We start from the raw sequence: 19,420 nt of genomic DNA on the forward strand, positions 1-19,420 counted from the left end.
AGTTTTGGCAGTACATAATTGGAATATTATTGCACTGCATGTAACCTTTCTTAATAGTCTCTACAGTGCCTGAACCATGTTATTTCTCTTTCCGCTCAGCCTTTGCTGTAAAACGCCACACAAGAACTTAAGCTGTCAACATTTCTTTCATTAACTTACAAACGTTTACGATATAACAAACAATGCATTATCAAATTATATATTCTGTGAGACATGAAATGAAAAATAGTTTTACCGTATAGCGATTATGACCGGATAGCACAGCGTGTGCGTTCTCTCTGAGTATACCATTGGCATGTTGGACCTCCGTTCCTTTTGTGAAATTCGTCTGGATTGTCCTGTCCTGTTTTAAATTGACGATCCATAAGCCTGTAACCCAGATTCCGAAAGCAAATGTCACACAAGTAAATGTGATGTTGCATTGCTATAATTTTCCATGTCGAAGAAGTCCTTCTCACAAAAATATATATTCCGTTGTTTGGAGCAGGCCTATGACTATTACGCTGCCCCAGTGTTGCTAAAGATCTTGCAGACCTTTAACCTGACATAGACGCAGACCTCGCATGTTCAAGTTCAGATCGGACAGGTGCCGAAAATATTGATTCCTGATTATGAATGCAATATCTCAGTGAGTTATTGCTTTCCTAAAGTAAGTGGAGTGTTTTCTACAACGTTGGAGATAATGGTATCGTTGTCCTTCTGATCTTCCACGAACGGAAGCTCTACCCATTTAGGGTACAATGTGTATGTTACAAATTTGTACGGGAACAGTCTTTAAGACTTTTCTACTTTGACAAGGATTCTTCGAACTTGCAACAGTCGTTTGAGTGAGTGAGTGAGTTGAGTTTACGCCGCACTCAGCAATATTCCAGCTATATGGCGGCGGTCTGTAAATAATCGAGTCTGGACCAGACAATCCAGTGATCAACAGCATGAGCATCGATCTGTGCAATTGGGAACCTCGGTCGTTTGAGAAGATCAAGAGAGAAGGGGGTAGTGTGCTATGTATCTGGCGGACGTATCTGGACAAATTTTAAAGTTCGAAGAATGTTGCTGTATAAATACAATAATAGAGGTTATGTTTGAAAGTACTCTCAATCTGATAGCCAGTTAGATTACTGTGAAAGATCGCAATATGTATCATCATAAACGGGCCCAGATAAAGTCATTCATTCCGAACATTCCCATATATAGACACGGGACATGGTTGTTACAGGTAGAGGCAAATACTTTTCTTCTATAGGTGTCTGCCGGTTTTCACGCTACATACACGTATTCAGATTATTGAGAAAAGTAGCGACGCATGTTCTCCTCCATCACACATATAATTGTATAGATACCCAGTGATTAGGGATAGCGCTGCAGCAACTTATTGAAATTTACGATATACACTATCATCTGCAGAGTAGTGCTGCCATACCTAGCATCACATTTATTACTCTCTTACATGAGGTGAAATATCGCAGGTTGTCATGGTAACGATATTTTGGCATACTATTTATTGTCTTATTCTTTTATCTGCGATTAGAATTTCAATCAGTTTTGACATGTTAAGAGAAAAGAGGATGTAAAACCAATATTAATGTGATCGAACCTTCGTAAAAGCGCGTTTCAAGCCACCTACATAAAAAAAACCTTCATGATAACCCAGCAGGCACATCAACGTTGTTTCAACGTTGAGAATAGGTTGATCCTCAACGTTGAAAATAGATTGAAAATAGGTTGTATATGAAAGTTTTTTTGACGTAGATATCCGACGATGGAATCAACGTTGAAGTTTGACCGATTATCAACGTTGAAAAAAGGTTGATCCTCAACGTTGAAAATAGATTGAAAATAGGTTGTATATGAAAGTTTTTTTGACGTAGATATCCGACGTGGAATCAACGTTGAAGTTTGACCGATTATCAACGTTGAGAATAGGTTGATCCTCAACGTTGAAAATAGATTGAAAATAGGTTGTATATGAAAGTTTTTTTGACGTAGATATCCGACGTGGAATCAACGTTGAAGTTTGACCGATTATCAACGTTGAAAAAAGGTTGATCCTCAACGTTGAAAATAGATTGAAAATAGATTGAAAATAGGTTGTATATGAAAGTGTTTTGACGTAGATATCCGACGTGGAATCAACGTTGAAGTTTGACCGATTATCAACGTTGAGAATAGGTTGATCCTCAACGTTGAAAATAGATTGAAAATAGGTTGTATATGAAAGTTTTTGACGTAGATATCCGACGTGGAATCAACGTTGAAGTTTGACCGATTATCAACGTTGAGAATAGGCTGATCCTCAACGTTGAAAATAGATTGAAAATAGGTTGTATATGAAAGTTTTTGACGTAGATATCCGACGTGGAATCAACGTTGAAGTTTGACCGATTATCAACGTTGAGAATAGGTTGATCCTCAACGTTGAAAATAGATTGAAAATAGGTTGTATATGAAAGTTTTTGACGTACATATCCGACGTGGAATCAATGTTGATGTTTGACCGATTATCAACGTTGAAAAAGGTTGATCCTCAACGTTGAAAATAGATTGAAAATAGGTTGTATATGAAAGTTTTTTTGACGTAGATATCCGACGTGGAATCAACGTTGAAGTTTGACCGATTGTCAACGTTGAGAATAGGTTGGTCCTCAACGTTGAAAATAGATTGAAAATAGGTTGTATATGAAAGGTTTTTTTACGTAGATATCCGACGTGGAATCAACGTTGAAGTTTGACCGATTATCAACGATTGGAATCAACGTTGAAGTTTGACGATTATCAACGTTGAGAATAGGTTGATCCTCAACGTTGAAAATAGATTGAAAATAGGTTGTATATGAAAGTTTTTTGTACGTAGATATCCGACGTGGAATCAATGTTGATGTTTGACCGATTATCAACGTTGAAAAAAGGTTGATCCTCAACGTTGAAAATAGATTGAAAATAGGTTGTATATGAAAGTTTTTTTGACGTAGATATCCGACGTGGAATCAATGTTGATGTTTGACCGATTATCACGCGTTGAAAAAAAGGTTGATCCTCAACGTTGAAAATAGATTGAAAATAGGTTGTATATGAAAGTTTTTTTTACGTAGATATCCGACGTAGAATTAATGTTGAAGTTTGACCGATTATCGGAGGTATTACGCTTTCCTGTAAATAGACTCGCATTTCATCTTTAAACTACAATAAAGTAGCACCAAACTCCTGCATCCAGCTAAAATACCCAAAAAGCTACCTGCAATAAACAGTGTTCAAACAGAAAATTGCAGTAAAATATTTACCTGATAAAATACTTGGTTAAAATTCCACATTCAATATAATGTTCATTTAAGTTTTATGTCAGTTGGGACGTATAATTCATGTAAGGAGAAAAGAGTATTCCAAATTAAGAAAAAACTATTTACTGTTGTATTGTTACCTTGAAAAGGTGAAAATTGTCCGAGAAGACATTTTGTCTGAATTTCAGCTCTTAGACAGACCCTGAATAAACACAATGCAATTCACTTTCTACCATGAAAGGGATCCAAGATGACCAGGAACTATACCTGAAGACAGCACATAAAACAAGTCACTTTTCATGAAATCTTTATGAACACACACGCTTTTACACAGAAAACGTGGTTTAATGCATAATGTAAAACATCACACATGACATAGTCTGTAGGTGATCTCAGTTGTGATAATAACACAATATCATCTGCATATAGCATCAAAGTGACATTTACGCCACCAATTTCAATACCACAGTTCAGATTTTTCAACACAATTACAACTCCAAAAACACAATTATCAGCTCCTCTTCTTTCTGCCACTCCCTGCCTGGCGGTCAGGTGGATACGTCAGAAACGTTCCTAACTCTTTCTTGAAATTTGCTTCGGATGCATTCCCATCTCATTCCCTTGAGATAGGACACATTCTGAAATTTTACATTTAAATACATGAATAAGTTATATGGAAGATATATTGTCTTCAATGATTCAAGTATTTGTTTAATCAATCACTTGAAAGGTTCATTTCACTGCTGTAACTTGGCATGTGAACATATGAACAGCATCAATACAAAATATGACGAAAAGTGTAAAACAATTTATATTTTCAACTTGAAGAAGGAATGGAAGTTTTCTTAAACATTTTCAAAGAAAATCCTCAATTGCAAGTTGATTATTTAATTAGACTATGAATTACGGTAGGATGAATTAGGCGATGCTTTACTGTCATATATTATTTGCTATGGTCATGATGAAAATGCTGCACTTGGTAATTAACTTACCAGAGATGATTGAATACAACCTTGTATTCTTAAAAGAAACTTGCCGTTTGCCCATCAACATTCATTCTTGACATCAAATTGTTTAAAATTGTCCTGCAAAACAATGAACACGTCACAATTTAATTCTGGACTCATAAAAGTCCAGAAACTCTCCGCCCTGTGGCCACTTTCTGACAAAGGATCTGACAAAATTAAATATGCAGTTGTCATGAATATATGCTAAGGATGAAAAAATGAAATTTTTTTTTTTCAAAAACTCAAAATTTAAACTACCTCGCCCATGGGCGAGAATGTTTAATTTCGCTCAGACTTCATGTTTTGGAGGTTGAAAATGAATGAAAGCATGTTTAGAAGTATCACCACACAAAAATTAACTCATTGCAACTTAATTCGGCTAATTTAGACCGATATTTAAATATCTTGCCCATGGGCGAAAGAAAGTTTGGCCCATGGGCGAGATTTTCTATGTTTGCTCAAAATCATTTTTTTTCAAGTTTGAAGGTTGTAAATGAATGAAATTATGTGTAGAAGTATCACCACACAAAATTTAACTCATTGTGACTTAATTCGGCTAATTTAGACCGATATTAAAATATCCAGCCCATGGGCGAAAGAAAGTTTGGCCCATGGGCGAGATTTTCTCTGTTTGCTCAAAATCATGGGTTTTCAAGTTTGAAGGTTGTAAATGAATGAAAGCATGTTTATAAGTATCACCACACAAAAATTAACTCATTGTGACTTAATTCCGGCTAATTTAGACCGATATTAAAATATCTTGCCCATGGGCGAGAAAACATTTGGCCCATGGGTAGGATTTTCTACTTTTGCTCAAAATCATGTTTTTTCAAGTTTGAAGGTTGTAAAATGAATGAAAGCATGTTTATAAGTATCACCACACAAAATTTAACTCATTGTGACTTAATTCGACTAATTTAGACCGATATTAAAATATCTAAGCCCATGGGCGAAGAAAGTTTTGCCCATGGGGCGAGATTTTCTATGTTTGCTCAAAATCATGGGTTTTTTCAAGTTTGAAGGTTGTAAAATGAATGAAAGCATGTTTAGAAGTATCACCACACCAACTCATTTGTGACTTAATTCGACTAATTTAGACCGATATTAAAATATCTTGCCCATGTACGTAGAAAAACATTTGGCCCATGGAAGTAGAGTTTCTACTTTTGCTCAAAATCATGCTTTTCAAGTTTAGAGGTTGTAAAATGAATGAAAGCACGTGTATGTAGAGTATAATGACACAATTTTCAACTCATTGTGACTTAAATTAGTCGCTAATTTAGAGCTGAGATTTTCTATTTTGCTCAAAATCATGGTTGTTTTCAAGTTTAAAGGTTGTAAATGAGTATCATGACACATATTTTAGCTCATTGTTGCTTACTTCGGCTAATTTAGGGCTGATAGAAAACATTTCGCCAGCCAGAAGAAATGTTAGCATATTCTGCATGTAACTATTCGTTATGCACCCACATGCACCTACAAACGCCTCACGCACGCAAATAATAATAGTCCTCACTTCATTAAAACAATCATATCCAAAGATAGAAACTATCAGTTTGTGGTGTTACAGTGACATCGCGGTCAGCACCATTATCCACCAACATCCATCTCACTATGTAATTTTGCATATAGCGAAGTTTCTTTTGCTTTAAGATGCATCCACTAGGCTAAGCAAATAGCGTCAAGTAAAAAACGTTTTTGAGGGTTAAAATGATTTATTCATGAATGTATATACTTGCAAATACAAAATGTGTTTATGGGCATTTGGCATACTGGAATTTGTGATGCACACACACACACACACACACACACACACACACACACACATTCATACATACATACATATATATTATAATTCACGTTTTTAAGGGAACCCCTACGTGTATATCAAGGTAAAATGTTCATATTTGACACATGATAAAAGGTTCCAAATAGAAAATGATATAAAATGCAGAATAGATATCTATGTTTCAATACATATAGACCATATACTGTATACACTCTTGGTCCCACATTAGTTTCTTTTTTCTACATATCTTTGGTGAATTTTCTTTTCCAGTCCAACTTCATAACGAAGAAACACCTTGTCTGAAACAATATGACAGAGCTTGTTTGAGTGGCATTTAGCAGTTGGTGTGATGATCAACGAGGAGAGTTATGGATATGCAACTTCTTTTATGAGGCGACGTTTGATTGTAGCTACTAACACCGTTATCAAGCAAATGATGTCACATCCTCGTTGTTCAATATAACAGAGTAAAAGAATAACCAATGGAAGAGATGTGCGTTACTGGATTATAATACGATGCACAATATTATTTACAATGTCGACAAATCTAACAGTAGAAAGATATGTTAATACATTAAGTAAACCTAATGATATAATAGACGCATTACCCCATCAGCGGCTACAACTGTTGCTGGATACATTGTCCCTGCCGCGTTACGTTGTAACGGCATATTGATCATGTCCCCTTTCTGCAAACTGAAGCGCAGATTTGTGAATTATCTTTTTTTTCTGTGGCTAGCAATGCAGAGTGGGACAAAAATCTGTCTAATGGGAAAAGGAATTTTTTAATACAAGTGCTTTTTTCAACAAGCGTATGCCATCAAATTGAACATAATCTATTTTTGTTTACTTACAGCTTTTCATCAACTGCATAACTACATAACATAACTATATATAAACATCACTTCTCTTGGTGAAAAATCTCAATTCACTGCAACTGTATTTAAAACTGCATCTAAAAAGACTAGAAGTCTTGTCGGGTCAGTCATGGCTGGTACTACATGTCATATTTGAGAATCATCTTGAAAAATATATTCCTTGAGATCATACTAACCTTTTGGCTTGATGGGTCTGATGAGAGGCTCGTCTCTATCCACGAATCATAGTGTTTTTGAATAGTTCATCCAATGGACATTCACCACGAGAATTTCCTTCCTGTATAATTTTTACCTTGAACCTGATAATATAATGCAACATAATGAGAAGACATCGAACAGAAGCCCATGTCACGTGTGCTGGTATTACTCAGTATCTTACATATCGTCTCAGCAATTATTTTTTAAATGCACCGACCAGAAGAAGCCATGCGTAAAATTATAGGGTAACTGTGGGTTCGGAATTGCCTGCACTGTCTTTCATCAATGCTGTAAACTAGCAGCATCAGATTCCGCCTGACAGCAGATATATAGCTGGGAGATTCTTACCACATTCCGTGTCTTCATCTTTGCGCCTCCATCAATTTTCCAGTCGTCTGAAACATAATCAAATACAAATAATGAGCGCAGGTAGAGTTTATATTCATATGGCATTCCTCTGATGATAATGCCTTTTTGGATTACTGTTTACGCCGTTTGATAATTAAAAAACGCTCTGCATGATGTTGTGTGTTTAAGCGGGTATGCACCCATTACAAAGTTGGCTTGTTCATTACAATATCATCCACTAATGATGAAAATGTCATAGCACCAGATTTAAAGATTAAACAATCTGTCTCACACATTACATAATTATAATTTATGATACAGATCAATCGCTCTTTAGTAGCTCACAATGAGGCGGGCATGATGTTGTGAGTGACAACATGTACAGAGAAGCAAGACTCACAGCATTTGTTTCTTCTTTTCCTTGCGGTGTTGTTTGATAAAGCGTTGAACCTAAACGCAACGAAAATTACACAATGCTATTTAGAAATGAAATACACAATGCCATTTTTCAGAAAGTGGTCAAAATGTAACATGTTATATTTGGGATTACTCGAACCCACACCCTCATAGTCAGGCACCTAATCGCCAGCACACCGGCTTAGTCAGACGCCTAGACCGGCTCAGCCACTGCAGTAGCGTCCCACAAAAATGGAAGTCCGGACAGCTGGTAGTCTAGACTCGCGGACTTGTGTACCCTCTGATAATTGTCAATTGGCACGGCTTTGTGTGCTAGCAATTAGGTGCCTGACCCTGAGGGTACATCGGTTCGAATCCTGAATGGGACTCAACCCAAAAGTACTAGAATCTGTGCTTTTACTAAGAAAATGTAATCCCAAAGATAACATATGTACCATTTAGAAAGTCAAATTAACCTTGAGGAACCAGGATCTGTAGTTATCCAAATGATTTCATCTTAAGAATGAATTAAATAATTTTCTTTCTGAAAATACTCAACATTAGATCAGCTATTCTTTATTGGTTGATGGCTTGCTATGGCTTATGACCCCTGTTTTATCCGAGGATGCTGTATAATGAGTGTCATAATACCTGCTCGTGCTGTTGTCCCCGTTGCCTTGTAACGAAATGAATGGAAATAGTTTTATTCAAGAAAATATTCAGAAGTCATTAGCTATGGAATATAGGTGGTACTCATTTGTGTGTGGAATACAAGACTCACATACCGTATTCTCGTCCCAGCTTGCTTCATGTCAGGGTTCTGCTTCCAAATCAGTCTCCTGTAAGTACAGATGACTTTCGTTACTCATCGAAGAACCTATGGCACAAGGTTTAGTACTTTAAGTATATGTTATCTTTACAATAACCTTAAACTTCCAAATGCCAATCAAACGTTGAAAAATGCCAATATCTTTGCCATGACAACTCCTTTCGTGATCATTAACATATGTAGCAGGTTACACAATGGCGGTACGCGACTATACACGGAAGTCGCTATACATACCACGGGAAATAAATCTTCGGATTGAAACTCGTAATGAAATCTGCAGATAAAATATTCATGTAAATAATCTTCACATCAAGAAATGTTAAAAACATCTTCGTATACCATGCCACTCTTATTTGTATGTGAACTGTATGGTAGTAATAACGTGAAATCTGTTGCGTCTTTGAGAAGCCCTTCATTAAAAGTAACCAGTGTCGAGTATGAGTACGAACTTGACGTCAACTAGAATGGTGTGCCGGTAATCAGAAATTTGTTACATTTGACCAGGCACTTTGTAAGTATGTGTTATCTATCATTACAGGAGTGTAATGTTCTATAATGAGATGACTGTGCAGTCTGATAATCTGTGCAGATGTGCATAGTACTCACGTTACTTGTTTCTATTTGTGGCAGGTCAATGCCATGAGAAGCACCAACTGAAATAATATTTAACATTGCATATCAAAACAGCATGAAGAACATGTCGAGTATGGCGATAAGAACATTAGTTTCGGAGAATAATATTCTGCCTACCTTCAGTATCTGGATTTCTGTTTCCAAGGACGCAATCCTTTTCTCTTGCCTTTTCAGTTCTTGTTTTAACTTTTCATTCTCCTTTTTCAAGGTCAATCCGTCTTGTGTCTGTAATGAAAAATCCTTTCGGTCATCAAGTTGTGTGTGTGTGTTTTGTGCGTGTGTGGTAATGCGTCTCTGTCTGTCTGCCCAGTGGATCTATATATAATACCTGGTGTGAAGGCAACATAATGTATCATGTCATCTTGTAATCCCAAATCCATAATATATGTGGAGCATATATTTCCTCAACTAAACTTCAGTAATTTAAAACTAATTCAAACCTTTCCCTTTTTCATTATTTTTAAGAGTCCGGTTAAAGTTCTCTTTTCCGGTCCTTCCATCCCTGAAGTCAATCAATTTCTGTTACAAGGCTTCCCTCGTCCGTGTTCCAGGTATTTCTTTTAAACAACGCCCTGTTGATCGGCCCTTGCTGTCTGTTTCGGGAGTTGATTATGTTGATACTGTGTCTGTGATGATGTTTACAGCGGCATCATAACACCTCTGAGACATCCACCAAAACTGCCAGGTGTTCCTTGTAGGCACCCCCAAAGTATGTCTAAATAGAATAAAACTCTGTATCTCATCTGAATGAGCATGTTCGATCACGTGCGGCTCTGATAACTTGTTATTACTATCAATATTTTTCAAAGGGAAATAGAAGCCGTCCATTCCCGCAACTAGCTGACATATTAATCAATATCCGTGATACTACTGACTGATCCTCTTGACATGTACATACCTTCTCCGATTCCAGGCCCACGGCTGCCATGCATTTCGCTCTCCATTCTTTATGTTTGGAGTCAGAATGCTGCCTGTATGAGTGTCAAATTAGGGGTTAGCTGGGTGGAGTCTCCAAAATGTCTACAATTATAAAGTTTGTAAAGTGGTCAGTATTGGTTGGATTTCCATTTGTGTTTGTGGGAATAGATGTAAGCACTGAGTTGACAGTGTCATACGATCACAAAAGTGTGTTGGAGTGGTCTAAGTACCTCCACAGCGGCAGAAGATCGCTGGTGTCCAACCCCTCGCCATGGATGTCCGGGTGATTCCTCCAAAGCCTACTGGTTCAACAGAAACTGCCGTGCTCGTCGCGGATTGTTCTGTTTATTAAACAAGTTGTATTATAATACATGCCACTAAACAATTACACAATTTTACAAAAGTTAACATGCAATGTCATTCCTGCTTTGACTGTGTGTAACTACTCACAATAAGCCAAATTAATGTATACTAACATTGAAACCATACTGATTTAGCGGATTAATGGAGGCCATCTGGATCCACCGCCAAAACCTGGAAATTAACAGGGATTAGGGTGTTTTCCTACCGAATCGTGGTGCATAGAATGATAAGCTTTCAATATACATGTTTCCCCATGTTCACTGTACATGCTTTTATGTGTTTTTTCATGTATGTGCTATGTATATCAATCCTTTTTCATTGTATAAACTTTATGTACATTCATTGTATAAACATATCACTCTTTAAGTCTGTCCATCTCAATCAAAACACATTACTTAATCTCCCTTGATCTCTGAGCATATCAATTTGTAATACAATCTCACTGGCTTCCTGTACATACTATACTGGACAAAATAAGTTAGGGATATTTGTGAATGTGAATTTTTAACCATATGTAAATGAATATATAGATCATTATTCATAATTTCAAAATTTACATATATATCCCTCACTATTTTTGCCCAGTATATATATTTTTCTCGTAATCATATTCTGTCATTCAACTGATGAAGGGGCAAGAAGCAGCCCAGAAACATCGTGTTGTAAATATAAAAGAAGATGTAAATCAATACCTACTAAATGCCATCAAGCATCTCATACTGATTTGCTTAAGTTTGTTCGTCTTACCTTTGTGAAACTGATATTCCCGTTAATCATTAAAAACTTCAAAGTCCGAGCGAATTTTGCCGCGTCAGTAGCCACGGTCGATTAACTCATCTAGGGAAGCTGTCATTTTCCCATGTACTTCGTCACCAACGAGTTCAGTTTCTTTCACATTACCCTTGATGCACCTGTCTAGCTGAAATTTGCAATGGTAAACACATAACACTCAAGGAAATTAAAGGTTTATAACTTGATTAACGCCCTTATCGAATATTATCCAATATTTTCCTCTAGTTATGTGCATTTTAGAGCTTACGTAGACACGGAGTTGCATGGCGTACATTTTGTTTTTAGCATCAAGAATTTCCATTGATGAACATATCTCGAATAAATACGATCAAATACAAACCTAGTTTCTGATAGAAATTAACTTACTTCAACTGTAACTTTTTGGGGGACGCAACGGATACAACACCAGAACCTGACATTCCTCTTTCCAACCCGAACAATCCAAATGTGAGAACTCTGTGCAACCGAAGATCCAAGCTGCCACTGCATCGCCATTCCTTCCAATTTTCGTCAACTGTCGGTCAATGATAAGTGACGGGAACGTCGCCAAGTGTCATTATATATTAATGAGACGTTTTAATGGTTGTAAGCATATACGAGACGTTTCAAAGGAAGTTGTTACTTCACAAGCCCACTCTTATACCCCTCATCATCGCTGTCAGGGAAATGCTGGTCAATCCATTTGTATTCATGTACGTCTTGTATATTGAATTGAGTCAGACCCTAATTTGATAACAAGTATTGCTAAACACACTTAACCATTAATGAGGATATGGGTCTCCAATCGGCTGTTTCCTGCTTTAAACATTTAGAAACGTTTATTCAATGTATGCAAAATACGGTTGCTTTAAATCGGTTTATCTTGATTTATTAAAAATACATAGGTAAGTAGGTTCAAAGTTGTGCTCAAAACGGTTTTCTATCATTTCATATATACACCATGTACAAATCTTGTATTCATCCTTCTTTTCATTCCTCTGCTCATATTTGGATTTGGGACAACTGCACAGATCAGCAAGCTCTTACTTTAGAAAAACTACATTTAGATGTCCTTAGAAGAATAGCTGGTGCTGTCCAGTAGAACAAGATATGAAATAATATATCATAGAAACTTCAAGTTGATTGAAAGGCGAAAATACTATAAATTGCTAACACTTTATAAAATGTATCATCGTTTATTACGGACTATCTGTAGAATCTATTACCCCAATTAGTCGGGGATAATAGTTATTTATCCCTTACGTGATTGAACTAATTTAAAAAGCATATTCCAACAATAAGATATGCCAAATCATTCATTCAGACACAATCAAACTCTGGAATTCACTGCCTCTCGAGGCTAGACATTTCATACTTTTCAAAGAACAAAATAAATGTAATATTTACTTTTGATGTATATTACGGAGGTAGAAATTGACAACTGAACTAAATATAGTAAAATCAGAAAAAATGCCTTCTTTTACATCTCACGGATAAAGATCTAGAAATGTCTAGACTTCTTTTAAGCAAAAGTGTTGAAATGGATATATTAAATGTAAATGCTAGAACTCTTGTGTGCCTGTATGTTCACTTGTTTTCATTGCAGCACTTATCATCATATTGTTAATTGCATCTTTTCCTTCATTTTATTGATGACACATGCTTCATTAAAATATTTACACATGAGTTGTCAATCATTTTTGCTTATTTGTAACCTTATGGAACAAGTTTTTATGGATCCACGAAGTTTGAAATTGTTAATAAGCACAAAATGCTTGTTTACATAACACAGGTTGCCGAAAATAAACAATAACCATATACATCATGCAACGTCATTACTGTTTCAAATGTGCCTTATGTTAAATGATCTCTGCACAGATAACTATTTATTGCAGATAAATGTGATAAATACTTGTTCAAGTTAGTGCTGTTATCATCCACAACATGTTAATTTAGTTTGCCACTATCTCGTTTACAATCGTACATTTCTGTGTACCATCTCAGTTTGTTGAGTATTTTAGTGCAAACATGAGGCCACAGATGGGAACGGTCCAGTTACGTAATTTCAGGAAAGCTCGAGCGCCAGCAAAGAAATCGGTCTGTCCATGTTTTGGTCTTGTGTATTGGAGTAAACGAGCCGACGTTTTTAAGTGTATTTTGCTTCATTCCATTGATCACGCTGGGCAATTAAGTGACACTAGCTGTGGCATATACAGGTGCAGGTGCAGGTATTTAGGCGAAAAGATTCATGTCATGCATTACGTGCTCAATATCTCACAATCATTTGTAATGTCAGTTGATTGTTTTATTACATGAGATGTCGAACTCTGACCAATGGGAATTCTGTTTGGGGAAATCACTTTATCGGCTGACTTAATGTCTTCCGATTATATATTGTTATGGGATGGAGAAGGCATCAAAGCGCGTTAAATCTCCAAATCATCATCATCAAAGGGACCAGAAATGGATGTTCAACAACTTGATGAAGAAGTAGCATATATATGATATCCAGTGATTCCTTCTGACAATCTTCATCACTGTTTTGCTAAAGAAAAACTGTTTCTTCGATTTGCGAATTTCACACATGTTGACTTATGTTCCTAGTTCCTATTTCCTTTATGGAAGAAATCACATTTGAAGCCATGACAGATGCAGTTATCGGGCGCCCCTCAAATCAAGAAGCCAGAACTCACAAGGACTTGAACTGCGTTGGTAAGTGACTGTATAGATACGTTTATACCCACAAACGAGCAATTGCCCTTTACGTTATTGTTACAATATTCGAATTTATTTATCGCTTGCATTATAGATATTACTCAATACGTTTTTGCGATATTGCGGCTGGAGAAAACCCTTGAATAATGCTATTAAATAGAACGCGTACAGCTCGTCCTCACTTCACGCGACTAGTGTCACAAATGGTTACAGGCGGGGAGACCCACATTTCGAAACAGATGGCCAAAATTGATGTGGCTCTCCGGCAATAGTTGTGGTTGCGTGAACATGGAATGTGGCTCTCGGCTATGGTGTCAAAACATATTTAGTGATTGCTAAAACGGTTTACCGTGATTTAACAAAACATGACATGTTTCCTCTATAATTTATTCAGATCACAAAGAGATTTTATTTCTATAATTAGCACAATATAATATACTAATATTACATATAATATTATCGCATCCCATTAAAACATCTAAATCTGAAAAACTTAAAAATGATAATGGTTTAATTTGTTGCCATGTGTACATTTCAGTATGGAAACTTGCTGCTGCAAAGGTCATTTTCGGTGTTTTCTTTTAACACTTTTCACTATATCAAAGACAATATTGTACTTGTTTTCACTAATTCAAATCAGCAGAACATGTTTTAAAGACTGAAATCATAGGAATGATTCTTTTACAATTTTACAGTCTAAAACAGTTGTTTCTTGTTTTAATAATTGAAAAATTGTGACTTTAAATGGTTTATCTCTGTCTTTCTTTTGGACATCTAAATCACTGTTGTTGGTTTATTTCGTCATGGTGGAAATTAGGACAATTTAACTCTTCTGAAAAAGATGCAGTATGAATTCGTTTGAGAATTTGGTTGGTGATTTGTTGTTTAGCTGACAAGTTGGTAAGCTTTCTTGTAAACTAATACCTTCTAACATATTTTTGATAGTAATTCATAGATGGTAGGAGGGTAACGTTTCTTTTGTGTGGGAACAGTCTATTACCGGTTACGGTAATCCAAGTAATTAATCTATTGCATGTTATTGACATGTGGGCATTCCTGGCAAGAGTCATTTTTGAAATGTGACATTCCCGGCCTGACAATTATTAACGGGTTAAAAGGTCCACAGGCCTACTTATATCCATTTTGATAAATCCATAAGTATGATTTGTAGCTGAAGCGAGTATCCATGGCCACTTACTTTGTATACTTTTGTTTTGTTATGTAGTAAGTTAAGCTATTGTATTAACTAATTGTTTGATCGGCATTCTAGATGTTGGTGAGACATCAAATGAAACACACAATTTCTATGCCGTTGGGCGACGTTTCGATGTTGATTCTTACATCGTTATCAGGCTAAAAGTGATGACGATGTAAGAATCTTCATCGAAAACGTCGCTCAAACGGAATAAACAGAAGTTGTCATCCATAAAGTTGAATGTTTCATTTATTGTTTTAACCAAATATAATAAACAAATTCGAGTTTCACTGACCACTCAGTAGCGAGATTAGGACTGAATTTCGTTATTTTTACAGCTGTACAAGATTTAGATGACATTTGCTTTGACTATACCCTCTTCTCAGAAGATTTATTCGACCATCAAGACTTTGAAGAGTTGCTTTGCACAGAATGGAAGTACTGATTTTATTGCTATGCTGAGTTATTGGACACCTGTCAAATCATCTGCGCAAAGTTATATAATTTTCAAAATCCAAAGGAACTATGCTAATTTACGGTATATTCAGGAATCAAAGTCTTATTTGCTGGAAATGTATTTCCATACAGAAAAATACACATTTTCTGAAATATAGTATTTTCTGTTTTGTCGTAACATTATATACTATTGAATGCTTGTGTTATATACTATCGAATACTTGTGTTAGGTACTAAATATATACATGTATTATATAATAGATATCTGACGAATTTATCAGACAGAAGCAAACTTTACCATTTTCTGTGGGCATGTTTATTACACGTACACATTTAAACCAAGCTGAATTTCTGCAAGCCATATCTACATTTTAATTACATTTTTTGCTCTTAGCAGATGAAGAAAGTGCAAATGACTTAGAAACACCCTGTTGTCATTCCGAGGCGGAAAAGGAAACCAATTGCAAGTAAGTGTTACCTTGCTTAAATCCACACAACTGCTGTCCAAAATAGATGTTTTCAGATGCTTCGCTATTTAATCACAATAACATCTGTGGAATCTTCACTGTTTAGATGTCTCTATAGTGAGGTCCTCACCTGCTTTTTGCTCTAGGACAAACCAGGAAAGAAGGCGAGAAAAGCTGTTGAAAAATGATAGTATTCAAGCGGTATTTAGGACAACGTGTGACCTGAAGTGTCTGGACAAGTTCACTAGCTCTGAGGTGTTGGAGAAAAGAAGGTACTTTTGGGACAAAGATCGAGATGTACAGAGACAATACATCATGTCACAATTAGAGGCTACTTTCAGCTTCTACCAAGAACAGGACGCATGTAACATCATGTTCACAGTTCAAGGCCATTCGGTGTGTCCGAAGTGTTGGCGACTAATCTTTGCGATTAGCAAATCAAGGTCAGTGGGAATGCAATTTCATTATTTTCTTTGCTTGTTCACATTTCTAAGGTTAGGAATATATAGTATGTTCCTTTTAGGTCCCTTTTAGGGGTAACCCTTTGGTCTGCAAGTGTACTGTATACACCATGTTATACGTTTCCCTTAGGTATTACAGCGCACTGTCAGATGTCAGGAAAGGCCTCGTCACAGCCAGTCCAGATCATCGAAAAGATTTATGCTACGACACAAAACGGTTTTTAGCAGCAAAGCTCTGGCTAACCCGTTTTACCAGAAGGTAACTTTGGCCTCAAGGCAGTGAATATTTGAACGATTGATTGGAAGTGCTTTATTGACTTTATCAGATCGGATCTCATTTGGCAGTAAAATATCACAAAACCCACTCGTCCTGTAATATTTAGTGCATAACATATCTATTCAATTTATATAAATATTGGGATGTTAACATGTCCATTTCTGGTATTTGTTAGGCGGAATTATATATGTTCTCCAAGCGTTAGGCATTTTAGTGTTACGCGATCTCAACTGTAATGGATGTGGTATTCAGCAGTCAAGTACTAGTGGTATCCCAGGTTGTTTTGATTGTGAACGAAGGTGCTAGCTGAACCAGATTAAATGTGATTCGGAATGTGTTAAAGGTTTTTGTCAATCGTAATGGGGAATAATCGGGATAGGGGAAAGTGTGCTGTCGTGTTACTCTAGTTGCGTTAAAAGTCGACGAAGAACCTGACATGGCCGTTATTTGTTCACAGATTTGGAGACCCAATGCCACACAGGGTACAAATTCAGCTGCCTTCAACACTAACGAAGAGGGCGATCTGGCAAGAATACCAAGAAGAATTCAGCATGAATGGATCAATCTATTTGAAATACAACAGATTTCTACAAATGTGGTCCGAACACTTTAACCACGTGACAATACCAAAGGTAGTTAATGTTTGTTGATATTTCATTTCAGTGCCACCATGAAAAGGGAAGCTCCTTAAACTGTTTACTAACATCGCTGACACAGAAAATGATACAGATTTTATGAACAAAAGTTATAGCTGTAAATATAGGTGAAGTTAAATCTGTATAATATATTTTGATCATATACGTTATCATCCCCGCAGTGTAAAGACTTCACACAGTGCAAAGACTGTCTGGACTACCACAATGCAATGCTATGCAAGCCATCAAAAAGAAGAACAGAAAGAGTTGAAAGAGGGTTTAAAGGCACACCTCAATTTACAAAGGTATGTTTACAAAGGTATAATATATCGCCTAAACAATGTCGAGGCGAAGATTAATTTTAGAACTTTAACTCACAGCATAAAATAGGATAGATTCTCTTAATATCTGTGTAATAGTGTAATCTATTCTAATATCAATGACAGCATTCACTCATCAATATGTTTTCTATTTATATAATTTATACTTTTATTGTGAGAAAGTGAATGTGTGTGTACTTATACACGCGTGTATGTAGGCTTGCGCAGCGTTTGTGTGTGTGCGTTTGTGTTCGTGTACATGTTTGGGGTTGCGTGTGTTTATGTGTGGGTGTGATTTTATTACCAGTGTTTTTATACAACTGTGATTCTACATGTGTCTCATAGGCCATTTGGCCGAATGCTGCTTTTAAATCCCTGTAATAATGTAATGGCCTTTTAAATGAAATGCAGTATGTGACACTCTATTGTATGATATAAACTATATTTCTTCTTCTGTGTTGAAAGATATCGCTAGTGTGTGTATGCATGTGTGTGTGTGTGTCTTTATGTTTGTAAGAAATATGGATTTCAAGGTTATCAATAAGAAGTACTCATTATTCAAAACTGTATTTTAGCCTTTCAAGAGAAAAATACTACCGGCACATCTCCAAAACCCGAGAGAACCCTGAGAAATATTCTTCTATCATAATTGACAACATGGATCAACAAAAGTCAAGCCTGCCAGCATTCCCAAGACAATCCAAGGTAAATGAGGCATGATATCCTATATTTCCTTTACCATATGATGGTAATAGTTGCATTAAAGAGTCCCACTTTACGAGAAATATAGAAGGTATTGCCATCTTTTTCTTCAAGATGTACAATAACCAATTCCCAAAATATCTTTGTGACCTGATCCCAAACTTCGTCTCCGGAACTAGAAGCTACAAAGAAATACAAAGTACATAAAAGGACATCTGCCTCTTATGCCAAATCCTTTTCACCCGACAAATTTGTGGAAAGCCCTACCAAGTTCCAAAGAGTCATGAAGTCTCACAGAATTTAAAAAAAAATAATTACAAAGACCGAAAATGACCTGAATTATGGCACTCGTTTTTGCCAAATCGTTCACTGCCGCCTCAGGCTCGGATGAAGTGACGACCTAAACGCTGATAAGTAAATCAGGCATTTAATAGACAGTACATGTTGCTCTTGTGGATATGAAAACGTCCTACACTATTTTCTTACTTGCGGTAACTATACTCAGAAAAGACTTAATATGTATTTTTACTCTACAGGTTATAACCTGGATACCATTTTGTACACACAATCTCAACTGCCAAAGCTGACAGCAAATAAGCCCTCTCAGATCATCAACAGAAATTCCATACCCATCAAATCAAGTTTAACAAATTCGAAATCCTCTCCACCAACAATCAGGACTTCACAAAAACAAAAAAAACTTTTGTTACAACTTATTCCCTCTTGTTTATTGGCTTCATTATCATTACAAGTCCCATTTGTTGTTCTTAGTCCCCAACTGGCATCT

The 19,420-nt window shown here is 36.3% G+C and overlaps 1 protein-coding gene and 1 long non-coding RNA gene across 2 annotated transcripts; one reads left to right on the plus strand and one right to left on the minus strand.

Annotated features, from left to right (window-relative positions):
* Positions 1-3,840: 3,840 nt before the first annotated feature.
* LOC124278820 lies at positions 3,841-14,826 on the minus strand. The gene is made up of 3 exons (XR_006899193.1): positions 14,709-14,826; positions 13,063-13,067; positions 3,841-3,852 (listed from the first exon to the last, which is right to left on the minus strand). It is a non-coding gene; the product is annotated as an uncharacterized LOC124278820 (long non-coding RNA).
* Positions 14,827-15,482: 656 nt separating this feature from the next.
* On the plus strand, positions 15,483-18,312 carry LOC124278853. Its single transcript, XM_046714637.1, has 6 exons — positions 15,483-15,490; positions 16,385-16,681; positions 16,830-16,958; positions 17,434-17,608; positions 17,794-17,916; positions 18,277-18,312. Exons 1-6 carry the CDS (start codon positions 15,483-15,485, stop codon positions 18,310-18,312), a joined length of 768 nt encoding a protein of 255 aa, XP_046570593.1.
* Positions 18,313-19,420: the final 1,108 nt, after the last annotated feature.

The sequence above is a fragment of the Haliotis rubra genome, unplaced genomic scaffold (genome assembly GCF_003918875.1).
Source record: "Haliotis rubra isolate DU_JTF1 unplaced genomic scaffold, ASM391887v1 Scf242, whole genome shotgun sequence".
NCBI classification, from domain to species: domain Eukaryota; kingdom Metazoa; phylum Mollusca; class Gastropoda; order Lepetellida; family Haliotidae; genus Haliotis; species Haliotis rubra.

What these genes read in the sequence shown, in the direction of transcription:
- LOC124278853 (XM_046714637.1), top strand. An exon ending in ACCACGTGACAATACCAAAG is followed by an intron (nt 17,609 to 17,793) that starts GTAGTTAATGTT and finishes TCATCCCCGCAG; the next exon opens with TGTAAAGACTTCACACAGTG. An exon ending in GCACACCTCAATTTACAAAG is followed by an intron (nt 17,917 to 18,276) that starts GTATGTTTACAA and finishes TGTGTCTCATAG; the next exon opens with GCCATTTGGCCGAATGCTGC.